Genomic DNA, 16,157 nt, shown 5'->3' with positions numbered 1-16,157 from the left:
CTGTTGAGGTCTGTATCAGTTGTAACCATTTTCATCTTCGGATCTCTTAAATTTTAATATTTTTTTTCGCCAAAATAATAAAAGGAAAAAAAAACATAGCCTACATCAAAAGAAATCACAATTAATGCCACTCGTGTTGCTATGCGTGTTCGAGTGCATGGAGGACCAGGTGCACGGCCACAGATGTGCATTATTGGCAGTTGGAGATTGATTAAACAAATAGTAATTTTAAGTATTGCTGGTGGCATGTGAATTATTGGAAACTGGACATAGAAAAATCAGAAATGAGTTGTATCTCCAGATATTGCCGGATCATGTTACTTAATATTTGATACCCTGCCTCTACTGTATATAAGGAGTTCATATTCAATAGATAGATGATATACTAACATCATAAATCTCAGCCTTTGAGTTCATAGATACTAAAATGGCTTCGATTTCTTCTCAAACAAAAACCAGTTGTCATGCTCGATCAATCAGCTTACCGTCTACATTAGACCAATCATCCCTATTCAGCAAAAAACTATTTCAAGATGCCACATCTTGTACATCATCATTATCATTAGACCACAAGTTAAATGGTCTTAACGATATGTATGAATCTATCGAGTCATTTATAACATTTCCAACCTCTCAACGATTAGTAGGCACCAAACAACAAGTGAACGTGTTGTTAGATGAACTTGTCGAGCTCTTGGATCTGTGTAGTACTACCAAAGATGCATTGTCTATGTCTATGGATGCTGCCAACGAGTTGCAATCAGTTCTTCGACGAAAAAGAGGTGATAATGTGGGGTTGATTTCGTCTGTAAGGGAATATTTATCCCTGAGAAAAAATGTAAAGAATCTCATTAATAAATCGATATCACATTTGAAAAAACAAGGTTCTTTGTTCAATAGTGAAGAAGGAACGACACCTAAGGCGCTAAAGGAAATGGGACCAAACACTTGTATTGTGTTTGTGTCCTTGTTTAGTTTCATATCTGGATCAAGTTCACAGTCAAAGACTAAAGCATGGTTTTCGGTGTCAAAGATTTTGGGCAACAAACGTGTGCAGTGGAATCAAGTGCTTGAGAAGGATGAAGTTAAGCGAGTGGATGACGAATTACTGGCTGTTTTTAGCCTTAAGGAAGTAAAATCAGCTAGTTTAGATGTTGAAGTTATACGCAAAAGATTAGCCGAAATGGAATTTATCCTCCAAAATCTAGATGAACAAGTTGAATGCCTTTTTCGACATTTAATCAAAACTAGAGTGTGCCTTCTAAACATGTACAACTGCTAGCAATAGATTTTTCTAGATAATAGTTTTGTCAGGATACATATGTAGATGTAGAAATCACTTCAATATATACTAGATACATATAACCTCCTTTGTTCATATATTTGTCTAGATTGCTGCTCTTCTAACAATGAAGTGATCCAAATTAACAATGACATATGAGTAAAGAAACATCGATATGATCTTATTATGTGCTCTTACTTGATTTAGTAAATATATTGTTGTCGATAGCCTGTAGCTCACTTGATAATATGACACATTAGAGTATGTGCGAATATTTAGTGGTGGCCAAGGATGGGTTAAACAGCCACGGAGTAATCCTGCTTTGCTGCGTGCATTAGAGTATGATGTCGGATTTACTCGCCCTCTCGGGTAGCCCGAACAGGGAAAACCTTCTACCTTTTACCTTTTACCTTTTCAAATAAACCTTTAACCTTTTTAAATAAATGTTACTGTTTGAACTAATTCATAATGTGTATATTGATTTTTGATTTGGGTCTTCATTGATGAGTTTGTATATTGATTTTTGATTTGGGTCTTCATTGATGAGTTAATTGATTAATAGGAAAATCTTATGTGCTGTTCGTAGCATGATGCCGGTTTCGGCACCCCGGTTTCGGCCCCCGTTTTCAGCCCCCGTTTTCGGCCCCCGTTTTAGGCCCCCAGTTTCGGCCCCCGTTTTCGGTCCCGGTTTCGGCGCCCAGTTTCGACCCCCGTTTTTGGACCCCATATTCGACGCCCGGTTTCGGCCCCCGGTTTCGGCGCCCGCCGGTTTTGGCATCCGTTTTCGGCGCGCGTTTTCGACCCCTGGTTTTAAGCCCCTGGTTTTCAGCCCCCGGTTTCGGTCCCCGTTCCGGTCCCGGTTTCGGCGCCCGGTTTCGGCCCCCGTTTTTGGACCTCGTTTCCGACGTCCGGTTTCGGCCCCCAGTTTCGATCTCTGTTTTACGACCCCGTTTTCGACGCCCGGTTTCGACGCCCGGTTTCGGCACCCCGATTTTAGGCCCCCGGTTTTCAGCCCCCGGTTTCGGCCCCCCTTTTTGGACCCCGTTTTCGACGTCCGGTTTCGGCCCTCGGTTTCGGTCTTCGTTTTCGGACCCCGTTTTCGACGCCCAGTTTCGGCACCCCGTTTTCGGCGCGCATTTTCGACCCTCGATTTTAGGCCTCCGGTTTTCAGCCCCCGGTTTCGGCACCCGGTTTCGGCCCCCGTTTTCGGCGCCCGGTTTCGGCCCCCGTTTTTGGACCCTGTTTTGGACGCCCGGTTTCGGCCCCCGGTTTCGGCACCCCGTTTTCGGAGCGCGTTTTCGACCCCCGATTTTAGGCCCCCTGTTTTCAGCCCCCGGTTTCGACCCCCGGTTTCGGCACCAGTTTTTGGCGCCTGTTTACAGCATGCGGTTTCGGCCCCCGGTTTCGGACCCATTTTCCGACGCCCGGTTTCGGCACCCCGTTTTCGGCGCCTCTTTTCAGCGCGCGTTTTCGGCCCCCGGTTTCGGATCCCGTTTTCGGCGCAGGTTTCGGTACGCCGGTGGCGACCCGCTTATTCGGCGCCCGTTTTCGACGCTCGGTTTCGGTTCGCTGGGTTTGAACCGCGTTTTCGACACGTGTTTTCGTTGCAAAAACAGGTTCAAAAAACTGGGTCCCAAAAATGCATCAAAAACGGGGTCTTAAAAAGGCGCGTGTTCGGAAGAGACAAATCAAAAAATACATTTAAGAACAAATTTTACTAGCCCAACCCAACGGACCCGGGTCTCGACCCAACCCGACCCGGGTCTCGACCCAACCCGTTCGACCCATTTTAATTCTGACCCGTTTCGACCCAAACCCATTTGATCTTTGACCCAACCCGACCCATCTCGACCCGTTTGCCAGGTATACTAGCATCTAATGTTAGCAAAAACAGAGGAATTGAATCTGTATATATATTCAAAAGTTGGTGGATTGATAATATAAAGCAAATTTGTATATTGTCAAGCACAAAGATAATATCCATTCCACTATTATTAAATTAAAATTAAAATATACTGTAATACAATTAAAATATATATAGTACTATAATACACAAGTTGCATATATGCACTATCACATCACATACTCCATTATATTACATACAATTAATGCACATGTAATCAGAACAAGTAAACGGTTGCTTCTAAATCGGAAACATTATAACCAGAGGACACTGTAAACGTCTCTCTTGGCAGAATCAAAAAATTTGTATTTATACTTTTGGGTTGAAGCAAAAAATAGGCTATAGAAATGTTAGAAAAAGTGAACGAAAAGAGTAATAAGAAGTGAAAAGGACAGAGACACTTCCGAAAGAGAACCCAAAAGCAAAAAATAGGTTACAAACTTACACAAATGTAACGATATCATCCACAAATCCATTTCCGTCCTACTGTCGCCTACAGAGTTATGTCGCCCATATCATGACTACCAGGCCCGGCCTAAGAGGGGAGCAAGGGGTCAGGGCCCAACATTTTTAAGGGCCCAGTCTATTAAATAAAGAAAATTTTTAAGGGCCCAATAGCACGAAAATTACTAAGCCCAGTCTATTAAATAGAGAAAGAGCAACAAGGACCAAGCAAACAAGCACATCTTTTCTTAATTCTGTTTTGTTACCAAGGGCTTTTAAATATATAGTTTATCGTTTTTAGTTCTCACTCCGATGTGGGATAAAATCTCTAGATTAGATTCCAACTATATTTAAATGCAGATAAACTGTGAAAGAGAGAGCTCGTTTGAGAGTTACGGAGTACTTCCTTTCTTTCTTTTTTATGGCCAATCAAAACTTAGTCTATATGTTTCCGTTATATAATACAGTCATATATATACATGTACGAGTGATTAAATATGGATTCTTTAAAGGATGCTGGCATTTTTGTTTTATTTTTAAATTATTTAAACGACACTTGTTATTCAAAAAATATTTATTATAACCGTTTTTTCATTTTAATTCTAGACAAATTTATAGTCTTATAAAATCATATTATTGTATGTTGTTGGTTGAAACTGTTATAATTCAGTAGGCTTATAACTACCTTTAATGGTTTGATTCTTGATGTTATAATTCAGTAGGCTTATAACTACCTTTAGTGATTTGATTCTTGATTAAGAATACTAATAATGAAGTGTAAGAACAAAGATGATAATGGAGAGAAAGAAAGAAACACTTTGTAAGTGTGAGAAATGGTGCAAGTTTAATGCTTGCATTCATGGCTATTTATAGCAAAAATATCACAAGTTTAGGTAATACAATAATATTACTTTTGTGTATCAATAATTGACTATCCATTTATATATATATATTTATATATTATAACACTCCCCCTTGGATAGCAATTTTGTTTGTTGAAGATCAACTGTAAGTTACTGCCTCGTTAAAAACCTTGCTAAAGAAAACCCAGTGGGAAAAACTTTAGCTAAGGGAAAAAGAGTGCAGCATGGAGTTGACTCCCCCTCAAGTAGACATCGCTTCGGTTGTTACATCTTTTGAACATGTCTCATGCCAATGTTATGAACGTGTGTTCTGAAAATAGCAGTTGGAAGTGCTTTCGTGAAAAAATCAGCAGAGTTTTTGCTGGATTGAACATATCTCATTTCAATCTCGTTGTCCTTAATGAGATTTTGAGTGTATGAGAAGAATCTAGGAGGTATGTGTTTGGTTCGGTCACTTTTGATATACCCTTCTTTCATCTGTGCTATGCAAGCTGCATTATCTTCATAGATAATTGTTGGACTTTTATCGCGTTCTAGTCCACAAGAATCAGTAATGATTTGTGTCATTGATCTCAATCAAAAACATTCCCGAGTAGCTTCATGTAATGCAATCACTTCGGCATGATTTGATGATGTAGCAACAAGTGTTTGTTTTTGAGAACGCCATGATATTGCAGTACCTCCATTTAGGAATACATATCCAGTTTGAGATTTAGCTTTATGTGGATCAGATAAATAACCTGCATCAGCATAACCAACCAAATCTTGTTTTGATTCGTTAGAATAAAATAATCCTAAATCAGTAGTTCCTCGAAGGTATCGAAATATGTGTTTGATCCCATTCCAGTGTCTTTTGGTAGGAGCAGAGCTGAACCTTGCCAACAAATTAACTGCAAAAGAAATGTCAGGTCTTGTACAATTTGTAAGATACATAAGAGCTCCAATTGCACTAAGATATGGTACTTCTGGTCCAAGAATATCTTCATGATCTTCACATGGACGAAATGGATCAGTTTCAACATTGAGTGATCTAACAACCATAGGAGTACTTAATGGTTTTGCCTTGTCCATATTGAAACGTTTCAAAATCTTTTCAGTATATGTTGTTTGATGTACAAGTAAACCATTAGGCATATGCTCAATTTGTAAACCAAGGCAATACTTGGTTTTTCCGAGATCTTTCATTTCAAATTCTTTCTTTAGAAGTTGAATGGCTTCATAGATCTCTTTATTTGTACCTATGATGTTAAGATCATCAACATAAACAGCTATGATCACATATCCGGATGTTGTTTTCTTAATGAAAACACAAGGGCAAGTAAGGTTATTTGTATACCCTTTGCTTATCAAGTAATCACTTAATCGGTTATACCACATACGTCCCGATTGTTTTAACCCATATAAAGATCTTTGTAATTTAATCGAATACATTTCTTTGGGTTTTGCATTTGATGCTTCTGGTACCTTAAATCCTTCAGGTATCTTCATATATATATCACTATCAAGTGATCCATATAGGTAAGCAGTCACAACATCCATGAGATGCATTTCTAAATTTTTAGAAACTGCCAGGCTGATTAAGTACCTAAAAGTAATTGCATCCATAACAGGGGAATAAGTTTCTTCATAATCAATTCCCGGTCTTTGAGAAAAACCTTGAGCTACAAGTCTAGCTTTATACCTTGTAACTTCATTTTTCTCATTTCTTTTTCGGACAAAAATCCATCTGTATCCTACAGGTTTCACATCTTTAGGAGTGAGAATGATGGATCCGAAAACTTTTCTTTTATTGAGTGATTCTAATTCAGCTCGTATTGCTTCTTTCCATTGAGCCCAATCATGTCTATTTTGACATTCAACCATAGATGTTGGTTCTGGATCATCATCATTATTCATGATGTCATATGCAACATTAAATGAAAATTTCTCATCAAGATTTTTCATTTCATTTCGGTTCCATAATATTTTTGAATATGCATAATTGATTGCAATTTCTGTATTGACATCATCAATCTCCTCTGCAGTAGGAGTACTGATTTGTGGTTCTTCTTGAACACTTTCTTTTACTTCATTATCAGCTGATTTTCTTTTTCGAGGATTTTTATCCTTTGAACCAATTGGTCTTCCACGTTTCTGACGTGGCAAAGATTCATGAGTGACGTTATTGCCAGCTTTTGGAATTTCAATTCGAGCTGGAGTATTTACTGCTGGTATATATGATTTTGTCACCGTTTTTGTATCTGTAAATGCATCAGGCAATTGATTTGCAAGTTCTTGTATATGCATTATCTTTTGAACTTCTGTCTCGCATTCTTTTGTGTAACATCCCGCGTTTTTCCGTTAAATTTAATTTTAACACCGTCTTTTTTTTTAAAAACATAATCTTCCGTATTTAAATTAATAGTTTCCGTGAGTAACGTTCATTATATTCTCGTTATTTAATTATAACATCTCTCGTTTACTCGAGCGTTTTTTTTAAAATATTCGCTCGGTTAATTCCCGCACCCGCTTTGAAACTTGAGGGACCGAAGTTGTTAAGTGGGCAAACTAGTTGACTAGGTCAACTAGTCAACCCACCATTCTCATCCATTCATTTTCATCCATCTTCACCTCCTTTTTCTCTCTAGCTCAAGAACTCCATTTCTCCCAACTTCACTAAATCATCATCTAAATCCAATCTTGGAAGCTCACAACAAATCCGACTACATATTCTTGATCCTCTCATCATTCTCTACGATTTGATACTAACCACACCGATTTTGGGTAACTTTCTAAACACTCTAGATTTCTATAAATTTGTGTTTTTGACTTGAAATGGTGTTAGTTAGTGTCTATGGCTCGTGTATAACATGAATATATGTTTTGCTTGCTCGATTCGTTGTTTTGAGTAACTAGTTTGAACATTTGAAATGGGTGTGCTAAATCTTTGATTTTGGATGAGTTAATGTTGTTAGATTGTTAAAGTGCATGTTTTAATTGTGTTACTAGTATCACTAGCTTCGTTTTGATGCGTAGGTTGATTAAGGAAACTTCAAAAACATGAATATTGATTTTTGCGGATTTTGGTTAGGGTTTGATAGACTTAAAACGAGCTTTTGATGTTTCGAATGCCATGAAATGTTATTAGTAAGTGTTTAGTTGTAATGTATGCTTCATTACCTTCAAAACGGCATATCGTATGTGTAAATTGGATTCCCGAATCATAAAATACGTTTTACGAACTTGAAACTTTGAAAATAAACCTTTCTTGATCAATTGACGAGTTTTCGGTTATTGTAAATGATGTTTTTGATTGATGATATGTGGTTAGTTGTATTCCTCGTCAAAATACCTTTTCGACGATATATGATAGGCATTATAAGTGTTTGCGGGTCAAGAATTGGGTTGGAAAAGGTTTTGGTTCGTGCACACTTGGAAAAACTGACCAGAATTCTCTGCCCAGGTAGTGGCGCGGCGCGCCACATCCCCGCGCGGTGCGCAGAATCGCCTGGCCAGATTCTGCTCACTTTGTCACATTTCACGCGAAATGTTTGACTAGCTACCGACCTCCGATTCACATGAAACTTGTTTTAATATACTTGTATATGAATATTTAGCATAGAAAAATAGTTCGGGACCCGACCCGAACGCGTTGACTTTTTCGTTGACTTTGACCAAGTTTGACTTTTAGTCAAACTTAACCAAACTTTTATACAATCATTCTAACATGCTTTTATACTTGTTTCTTGTATGAAACTTGACAACGTGATTCACATGCTATACTTAATCGAGTCGTAACGAGCCATAGGACTAATTGAACACATTTCACCCGACCTTGTGTCGTAACCGGTTAATTGATACAACTTACTTGTTTAGGTCAAGGCTAAGCAACTTTCATGCATACGTTACTTTGTGAAGTACTTTTATACTCGTGCACTCGAGGTGAGATCATAGTCCCACCTTTTCAACAACTTTTTATACTTTTAAATTGTGGGCTGAGAAACATATACTTTGTTACATTTTGTACTACTTACTTTTATACTTTGAACACAAGTACAAGGAAAACAAACATTCCACAGCGAGTTAGAACAAAAATCCTCAATTCGATTATCATTAGTTACACTTGCAGGGTGTAAGCGAGAACTTATATTGTGTGGCCATACGGGTTTGACAAACCCTCATTACGGACGGTTCGCTACCGTCTACGGATGAAATATATTTTCGAGAAACAGTGTATGTTCTAACACTATTGTGATGGGGTTCTATGGAAGGAAACGTTAAGTCTTGATAATTGGGTGCTCGCGAACAATACTTTTGGAATGCAAACGATTTTGATAATCAACTATGGGAATACTAAATCTTGTGGTTCAAAAACAACGTTTATTACAAACACCTATGATTTCACCAACGTTTTTCGTTGACAGTTTTCTATATGTTTCTCAGGTTCATACTTGGCTATTTGATACATGCTTCCGCGTACACTCATACTTGCTTGGGGTCAAGCATACATGCATACACTCTGATTATTTGCTTGGAGTCAAGATACATACATACATACGCTAGTGATAGCACCTTTGGATTCAAACTTTTGTTTACATACTTACGCTATTTATAGCAACTGTGTTTTTAAACTAATTATGTCGCAAGTTATTTCATTTATACTTTATGACTTTTGTAAACTTAGACTTGTTGTCGAACGGTTTTGTAAACTAAACTTGCAAGTCTTGTACCTTTCAAATGAATGCGACATAATTTTGGTCAAACGAGTTGAAATGTCCCGTTCATATTGATTAAAAACGTTCCATATTAATTGATATCGTTGCGAGGTTTTGACCTCTATATGAGACGTTTTTCAAAGACTGCATTCATTTTTAAACAAACCATAACCTTTATTTCATCAATAAAGGTTTAAAAAGCTTTACGTAGATTATCAAATAATGATAATCTAAAATATCCTGTTTACACACGACCATTACATAATGGTTTACAATACAAATATGTTACAACAAAATAAGTTTCTTGAATGCAGTTTTTACACAATATCATACAAGCATGGACTCCAAATCTTGTCCTTATTTAAGTATGCGACAGCGGAAGCTCTTAATAATCACCTGAGAATAAACATGCTTAAAACGTCAACAAAAATGTTGGTGAGTTATAGGTTTAACCTATATATATCAAATCGTAACAATAGACCACAAGATTTCATATTTCAATACACATCCCATACATAGAGATAAAAATCATTCATATGGTGAACACCTGGTAACCGACAATAACAAGATGCATATATAAGAATATCCCCATCATTCCGGGACACCCTTCGGATATGATATAAATTTCGAAGTACTAAAGCATCCGGTACTTTGGATGGGGTTTGTTAGGCCCAATAGATCTATCTTTAGGATTCGCGTCAATTAGGGTGTCTGTTCCCTAATTCTTAGATTACCAGACTTAATAAAAAGGGGCATATTCGATTTCGATAATTCAACCATAGAATGTAGTTTCACGTACTTGTGTCTATTTTGTAAATCATTTATAAAACCTGCATGTATTCTCATCCCAAAAATATTAGATTTTAAAAGTGGGACTATAACTCACTTTCACAGATTTTTACTTCGTCGGGAAGTAAGACTTGGCCACTGGTTGATTCACGAACCTATAACAATATATACATATATATCAAAGTATGTTCAAAATATATTTACAACACTTTTAATATATTTTGATGTTTTAAGTTTATTAAGTCAGCTGTCCTCGTTAGTAACCTACAACTAGTTGTCCACAGTTAGATGTACAGAAATAAATTGATAAATATTATCTTGAATCAATCCACGACCCAGTGTATACGTATCTCAGTATTGATCACAACTCAAACTATATATATTTTGGAATCAACCTCAACCCTGTATAGCTAACTCCAACATTCACATATAGAGTGTCTATGGTTGTTCCGAAATATATATAGATGTGTCGACATGATAGGTCGAAACATTGTATACGTGTCTATGGTATCTCAAGATTACATAATATATATACAAGTTGATTAAGTTATGGTTGGAATAGATTTGTTACCAATTTTCACGTAGCTAAAATGAGAAAAATTATCCAATCTTGTTTTACCCATAACTTCTTCATTTTAAATCCGTTTTGAGTGAATCAAATTGCTATGGTTTCATATTGAACTCTATTTTATGAATCTAAACAAAAAAAGTATAGGTTTCTAGTCGGAAAAATAAGTTACAAGTCGTTTTTGTAAAGGTAGTCATTTCAGTCGAAAGAACGACGTCTAGATGACCATTTTAGAAAACATACTTCCACTTTGAGTTTAACCATAATTTTTGGATATAGTTTCATGTTCATAATAAAAATCATTTTCTCAGAATAACAACTTTTAAATCAAAGTTTATCATAGTTTTTAATTAACTAACCCAAAACAGCCCGCGGTGTTACTACGACGGCGTAAATCCGGTTTTACGGTGTTTTTCGTGTTTCCAGGTTTTAAATCATTAAGTTAGCATATCATATAGATATAGAACATGTGTTTAGTTGATTTTAAAAGTCAAGTTAGAAGGATTAACTTTTGTTTGCGAACAAGTTTAGAATTAACTAAACTATGTTCTAGTGATTACAAGTTTAAACCTTCGAATAAGATAGCTTTATATGTATGAATCGAATGATGTTATGAACATCATTACTACCTTAAGTTCCTTGGATGAACCTACTGGAAAAGAGAAAAATGGATCTAGCTTCAATGGATCCTTGGATGGCTCAAAGTTCTTGAAGCAAAATCATGACACGAAAACAAGTTCAAGTAAGATCATCACTTGAAATAAGATTGTTATAGTTATAGAAATTGAACCAAAGTTTGAATATGATTATTACCTTGTATTAGAATGATAACCTACTGTAAGAAACAAAGATTTCTTGAGGTTGGATGATCACCTTACAAGATTGGAAGTGAGCTAGCAAACTTGAAAGTATTCTTGATTTTATGAAACTAGAACTTTTGGAATTTATGAAGAACACTTAGAACTTGAAGATAGAACTTGAGAGAGTTCAATTAGATGAAGAAAATTGAAGAATGAAAGTGTTTGTAGGTGTTTTTGGTCGTTGGTGTATGGATTAGATATAAAGGATATGTAATTTTGTTTTCATGTAAATAAGTCATGAATGATTACTCATATTTTTGTAATCTTATGAGATATTTCATGCTAGTTGCCAAATGATGGTTCCCACATATGTTAGGTGACTCACATGGGCTGCTAAGAGCTGATCATTGGAGTGTATATACCAATAGTACATACATCTAAAAGCTGTGTATTGTACGAGTACGAATACGGGTGCATACGAGTAGAATTGTTGATGAAACTGAACGAGAATGTAATTGTAAGCATTTTTGTTAAGTAGAAGTATTTTGATAAGTGTATTGAAGTCTTTCAAAAGTGTATAAATACATATTAAAACACTACATGTATATACATTTTAACTGAGTCGTTAAGTCATCGTTAGTCGTTACATGTAAGTGTTGTTTTGAAACCTTTAGGTTAACGATCTTGTTAAATGTTGTTAACCCAATGTTTATAATATCAAAAGAGATTTTAAATTATATTATCATGATATTATGATGTACGAATATCTCTTAATATGATATATATACATTAAATGTCGTTACAACGATAAACGTTACATATATGTCTCGTTTCAAAATCATTAAGTTAGTAGTCTTATTTTTACATATGTAGTTCATTGTTAATATAATTAATGATATGTTTACTTATCATAATATCATGTTAACTATATATATAACCATATATATGTCATCATATAGTTTTTTTTTTACAAGTTTTAACGTTCGTGAATCACCGGTCAACTTGGGTGGTCAATTGTCTATATGAAACATATTTCAATTAATCAAGTCTTAACAAGTTTGATTGCTTAACATGTTGGAAACATTTAATCATGTAAACATCAATCTCAATTAATATATATAAACATGGAAAAGTTCGGGTCACTACACGAGTCTCATATAGGGACTACGACCACGCAACGGGACCTAAGTTAACGACGCCGTCAATAACGGTTTTGGTCGGGTCGTTACAAGTGGTATCAGAGCGTTGGTTGTAGGGAACTAGGACGTGCATTAGTGTGTCTAACAGAGTCGTTAGGACGCATTAGTGAGTCTAGACTACAACCGGATAGTTAGCATTTGCATTCTGACATACATTTGCTATAGATAGCACTTACTTGACTACTTGTGCATTATACTTGAATCATTCTTAGGCAAACTTTTTAATGGTACCCAACCTTCATCATACGAACTCGCATTCCGCCACTTTTTGGTAACACACGTAAATTCATGATTCATACACGTATGGATGACGACGACTTCATTAGTCACACTTGTTCGGGAACTCTGTCTCCCGGATTGTTATTTGCCACCGTTTCAACTTACTATCGGTTTCCCACTGGTGTTTCTTACTATCTACTTTTTGGTGTTACTACCATCACTACTCTAGGTGAGTATCGTCATCAACATTTATCACTACGGTTGCGTGCTACTCGTTATCATGACTCGTTACTCTTTTCATACCTAAATACATTATTGTTTGAATCGAACCGATTTGACGTTAACAATCATTTATACACTTCCCGCGGGGAAACGCTTCTTTAGAGTTGTAGAAACTATTTCGATTTAATACGAGTCACGTTTGAGACGTCGTTACATTTTGTTCATTTTAGATTTTCGCGATGACACGAACTTGAATCTATAGAGTGATGTGGGAATGGAGGTATGAGTTAGCGTAATATAACGACACTCGATCAACGTGGTTATATTACGGTAAGACATACCAAAGTTCTAGTGACGCGTGATGGTGGTTAGACTCGATCAACCTAAACACCACCATGTGCCATGTACATGACTTCATCCTTTCATGTTTGGACATCCGAAAACTCCGAGAATATTGATAACAACCATACCGGGGACACCCCTTCGACTTTTGTCGAACTATACTTATGCTTCCGAATGAATTACCGATTCCTCTCGACTTCAACCGTATGTTACACGTGTATACTATCTCGTCCTCGCACAGTCTTATTGACTAATTACGATTTATTCGTTATGCTCGCACCGAGGCGGAAACTTCCCTCTCATCACACTCGTACTTCCGGTTCAGGAAATCTTTACTCTAAACTCTCAATGGGGGGAGAGACTCTCCACGTTATACTAGTATTCACCTCGAGGGTGAATAGTTCCGACGAACGTTTTTCTTTCAGAAACCGATGAGAACTTGCCCCGACGAACGTTTTTGGAAACTGATAAATCTTTCGCGACGCGAATTTTCTTGAGAAACTTGTCCTAACAAACTTGTCCAAATATACCTTACGGAATGTACTCCGTTTCGGACCGAGATCCTCGTTTCACTTCTAGATTTTGGAGTGCCTCACAAAAAGTCTCGGGACCACGTTTAGACATGAGTACCGCACATCAACCATAACCCGACGGACCGAACAAACATACGATTTAAGTCTCGAAAACCATAATACGAATTTGTATTACCAACTTCAAATTTACTTGAGAAAAGTATTTTCCTTTAACCGAATCCTCGTACTACAATGATTTTCATTCGAGTTTTAACGTCACTCCTTTTGAAACCACATGTGACCGGAAACGTCATTCTCCTTTGTCGAACCAAGTAAACGATGATCAATTCACCGGGGCCGAGGTTATTCATGAGCAACCGAGAAAATTTATTCATATTCAGGTAAAACCCTACGCGATTCGTAATCACCAAGAGCTACGCCGATGTTAGACGTAAACATTTCAAATTCCACGTGGGAAACCGCGTCACGTTAAAAGTCGCACCTTGGAAAGGTTTAATCCATTTCGGGAAACGTAGGAAGCTAAATCCGCGATATTTTGATCCTTTAAATTCTTGGGGCGTTTTGGACCCGTCGCTAGCCGTTTAGACTTTTCCGACTCATTTTGGGTCTCCGTTTATCCTACATTCGATGTATCAACTCAAAGACGTGTTTTGCGAAACGAGAACTTGTTATCTCCTTTGATGAACTCACTATCGACGATAAACCTCACTTCCTAGGAGGACCGGTTGAAACCATGAATCATGGAAGCCAAACCTTAAAACAACATATGATCCCGACCGTCAAAATTCGTGGAAATACTCAAGGACGTACCTTCACTTATTCGTAGAATTTACAACGCAAGATCTCGAGTAAGATTCAACAACTACTACTTCCAACTAAATTTCGGGACGAAATTTCTTTTGAGGCGTGGATAATGTAACATCCCGCGTTTTTCCGTTAAATTTAATTTTAACACCGTCTTTTTTTTTAAAAACATAATCTTCCGTATTTAAATTAATAGTTTCCGTGAGTAACGTTCATTATATTCTCGTTATTTAATTATAACATCTCTCGTTTACTCGAGCGTTTTTTTTTAAATATTCGCTCGGTTAATTCCCGCACCCGCTTTAAAACTTGAGGGATCGAAGTTGTCAAGTGGGCAAACTAGTTGACTAGGTCAACTAGTCAACCCACCATTCTCATCCATTCATTTCCATCCATCTTCACCTCCTTTTTCTCTCTAGCTCAAGAACTTCATTTCTCCCAACTTCACTAAATCATCATCTAAATCCAATCTTGGAAGCTCACAACAAATCCGACTACATATTCTTGATCCTCTCATCATTCTCTACGATTTGATACTAACCACACCGATTTTGGGTAACTTTCTAAAAACTCTAGATTTCTATAAATTCGTGTTTTTGACTTGAAATGGTGTTAGTTAGTGTCTATGGCTCGTGTATAACATGAATATATGTTTTGCTTGCTCGATTCGTTGTTTTGAGTAACTAGTTTGAACATTTGAAATGGGTGTGCTAAATCTTTGATTTTGGATGAGTTAATGTTGTTAGATTGTTAAAGTGCATGTTTTAATTGTGTTACTAGTATCACTAGCTTCGTTTTGATGCGTAGGTTGATTAAGGAAACTTCAAAAACATGAATATTGATTTTTGCGGATTTTGGTTAGGGTTTGATAGACTTAAAACGAGCTTTTGATGTTTCGAATGCCATGAAATGTTATTAGTAAGTGTTTAGTTGTAATGTATGCTTCATTACCTTCAAAACGGCATATCGTATGTGTAAATTGGATTCCCGAATCATAAAATACGTTTTACGAACTTGAAACTTTGAAAATAAACCTTTCTTGATCAATTGACGAGTTTTCGGTTATTGTAAATGATGTTTTTGATTGATGATATGTGGTTAGTTGTATTCCTCGTCAAAATACCTTTTCGACGATATATGATAGGCATTATAAGTGTTTGCGGGTCAAGAATTGGGTTGGAAAAGGTTTTGGTTCGTGCACACTTGGAAAAACTGACCAGAATTCTCTGCCCAGGTAGTGGCGCGGCGCGCCACATCCCCGCGCGGCGCGCAGAATCGCCTGGCCAGATTCTGCTCACTTTGTCACATTTCACGCGAAATGTTTGACTAGCTACCGACCTCCGATTCACATGAAACTTGTTTTAATATACTTGTATATGAATATTTAGCATAGAAAAATAGTTCGGGACCCGACCCGAACTCGTTGACTTTTTCGTTGACTTTGACCAAGTTTGACTTTTAGTCAAACTTAACCAAACTTTTATACAATCATTCT

The 16,157-nt window shown here is 36.9% G+C and overlaps 1 protein-coding gene across 1 annotated transcript; it reads left to right on the top strand.

The window, feature by feature from the left end:
* The first annotated feature begins 427 nt into the window (after positions 1–427).
* LOC139842602 (uncharacterized) lies at positions 428–1,282 on the top strand. The gene has a single exon (XM_071832721.1). It carries the CDS (start codon positions 428–430, stop codon positions 1,280–1,282), a length of 855 nt encoding a protein of 284 aa, XP_071688822.1.
* Positions 1,283–16,157: the final 14,875 nt, after the last annotated feature.

The sequence above is a fragment of the Rutidosis leptorrhynchoides genome, chromosome 4, assembly GCF_046630445.1.
Source record: "Rutidosis leptorrhynchoides isolate AG116_Rl617_1_P2 chromosome 4, CSIRO_AGI_Rlap_v1, whole genome shotgun sequence".
NCBI lineage: Eukaryota > Viridiplantae > Streptophyta > Magnoliopsida > Asterales > Asteraceae > Rutidosis > Rutidosis leptorrhynchoides.
The sequence above is the reverse complement of the archived record's forward strand: the minus strand, read 5'-3'. Positions and strand labels throughout refer to the sequence as shown.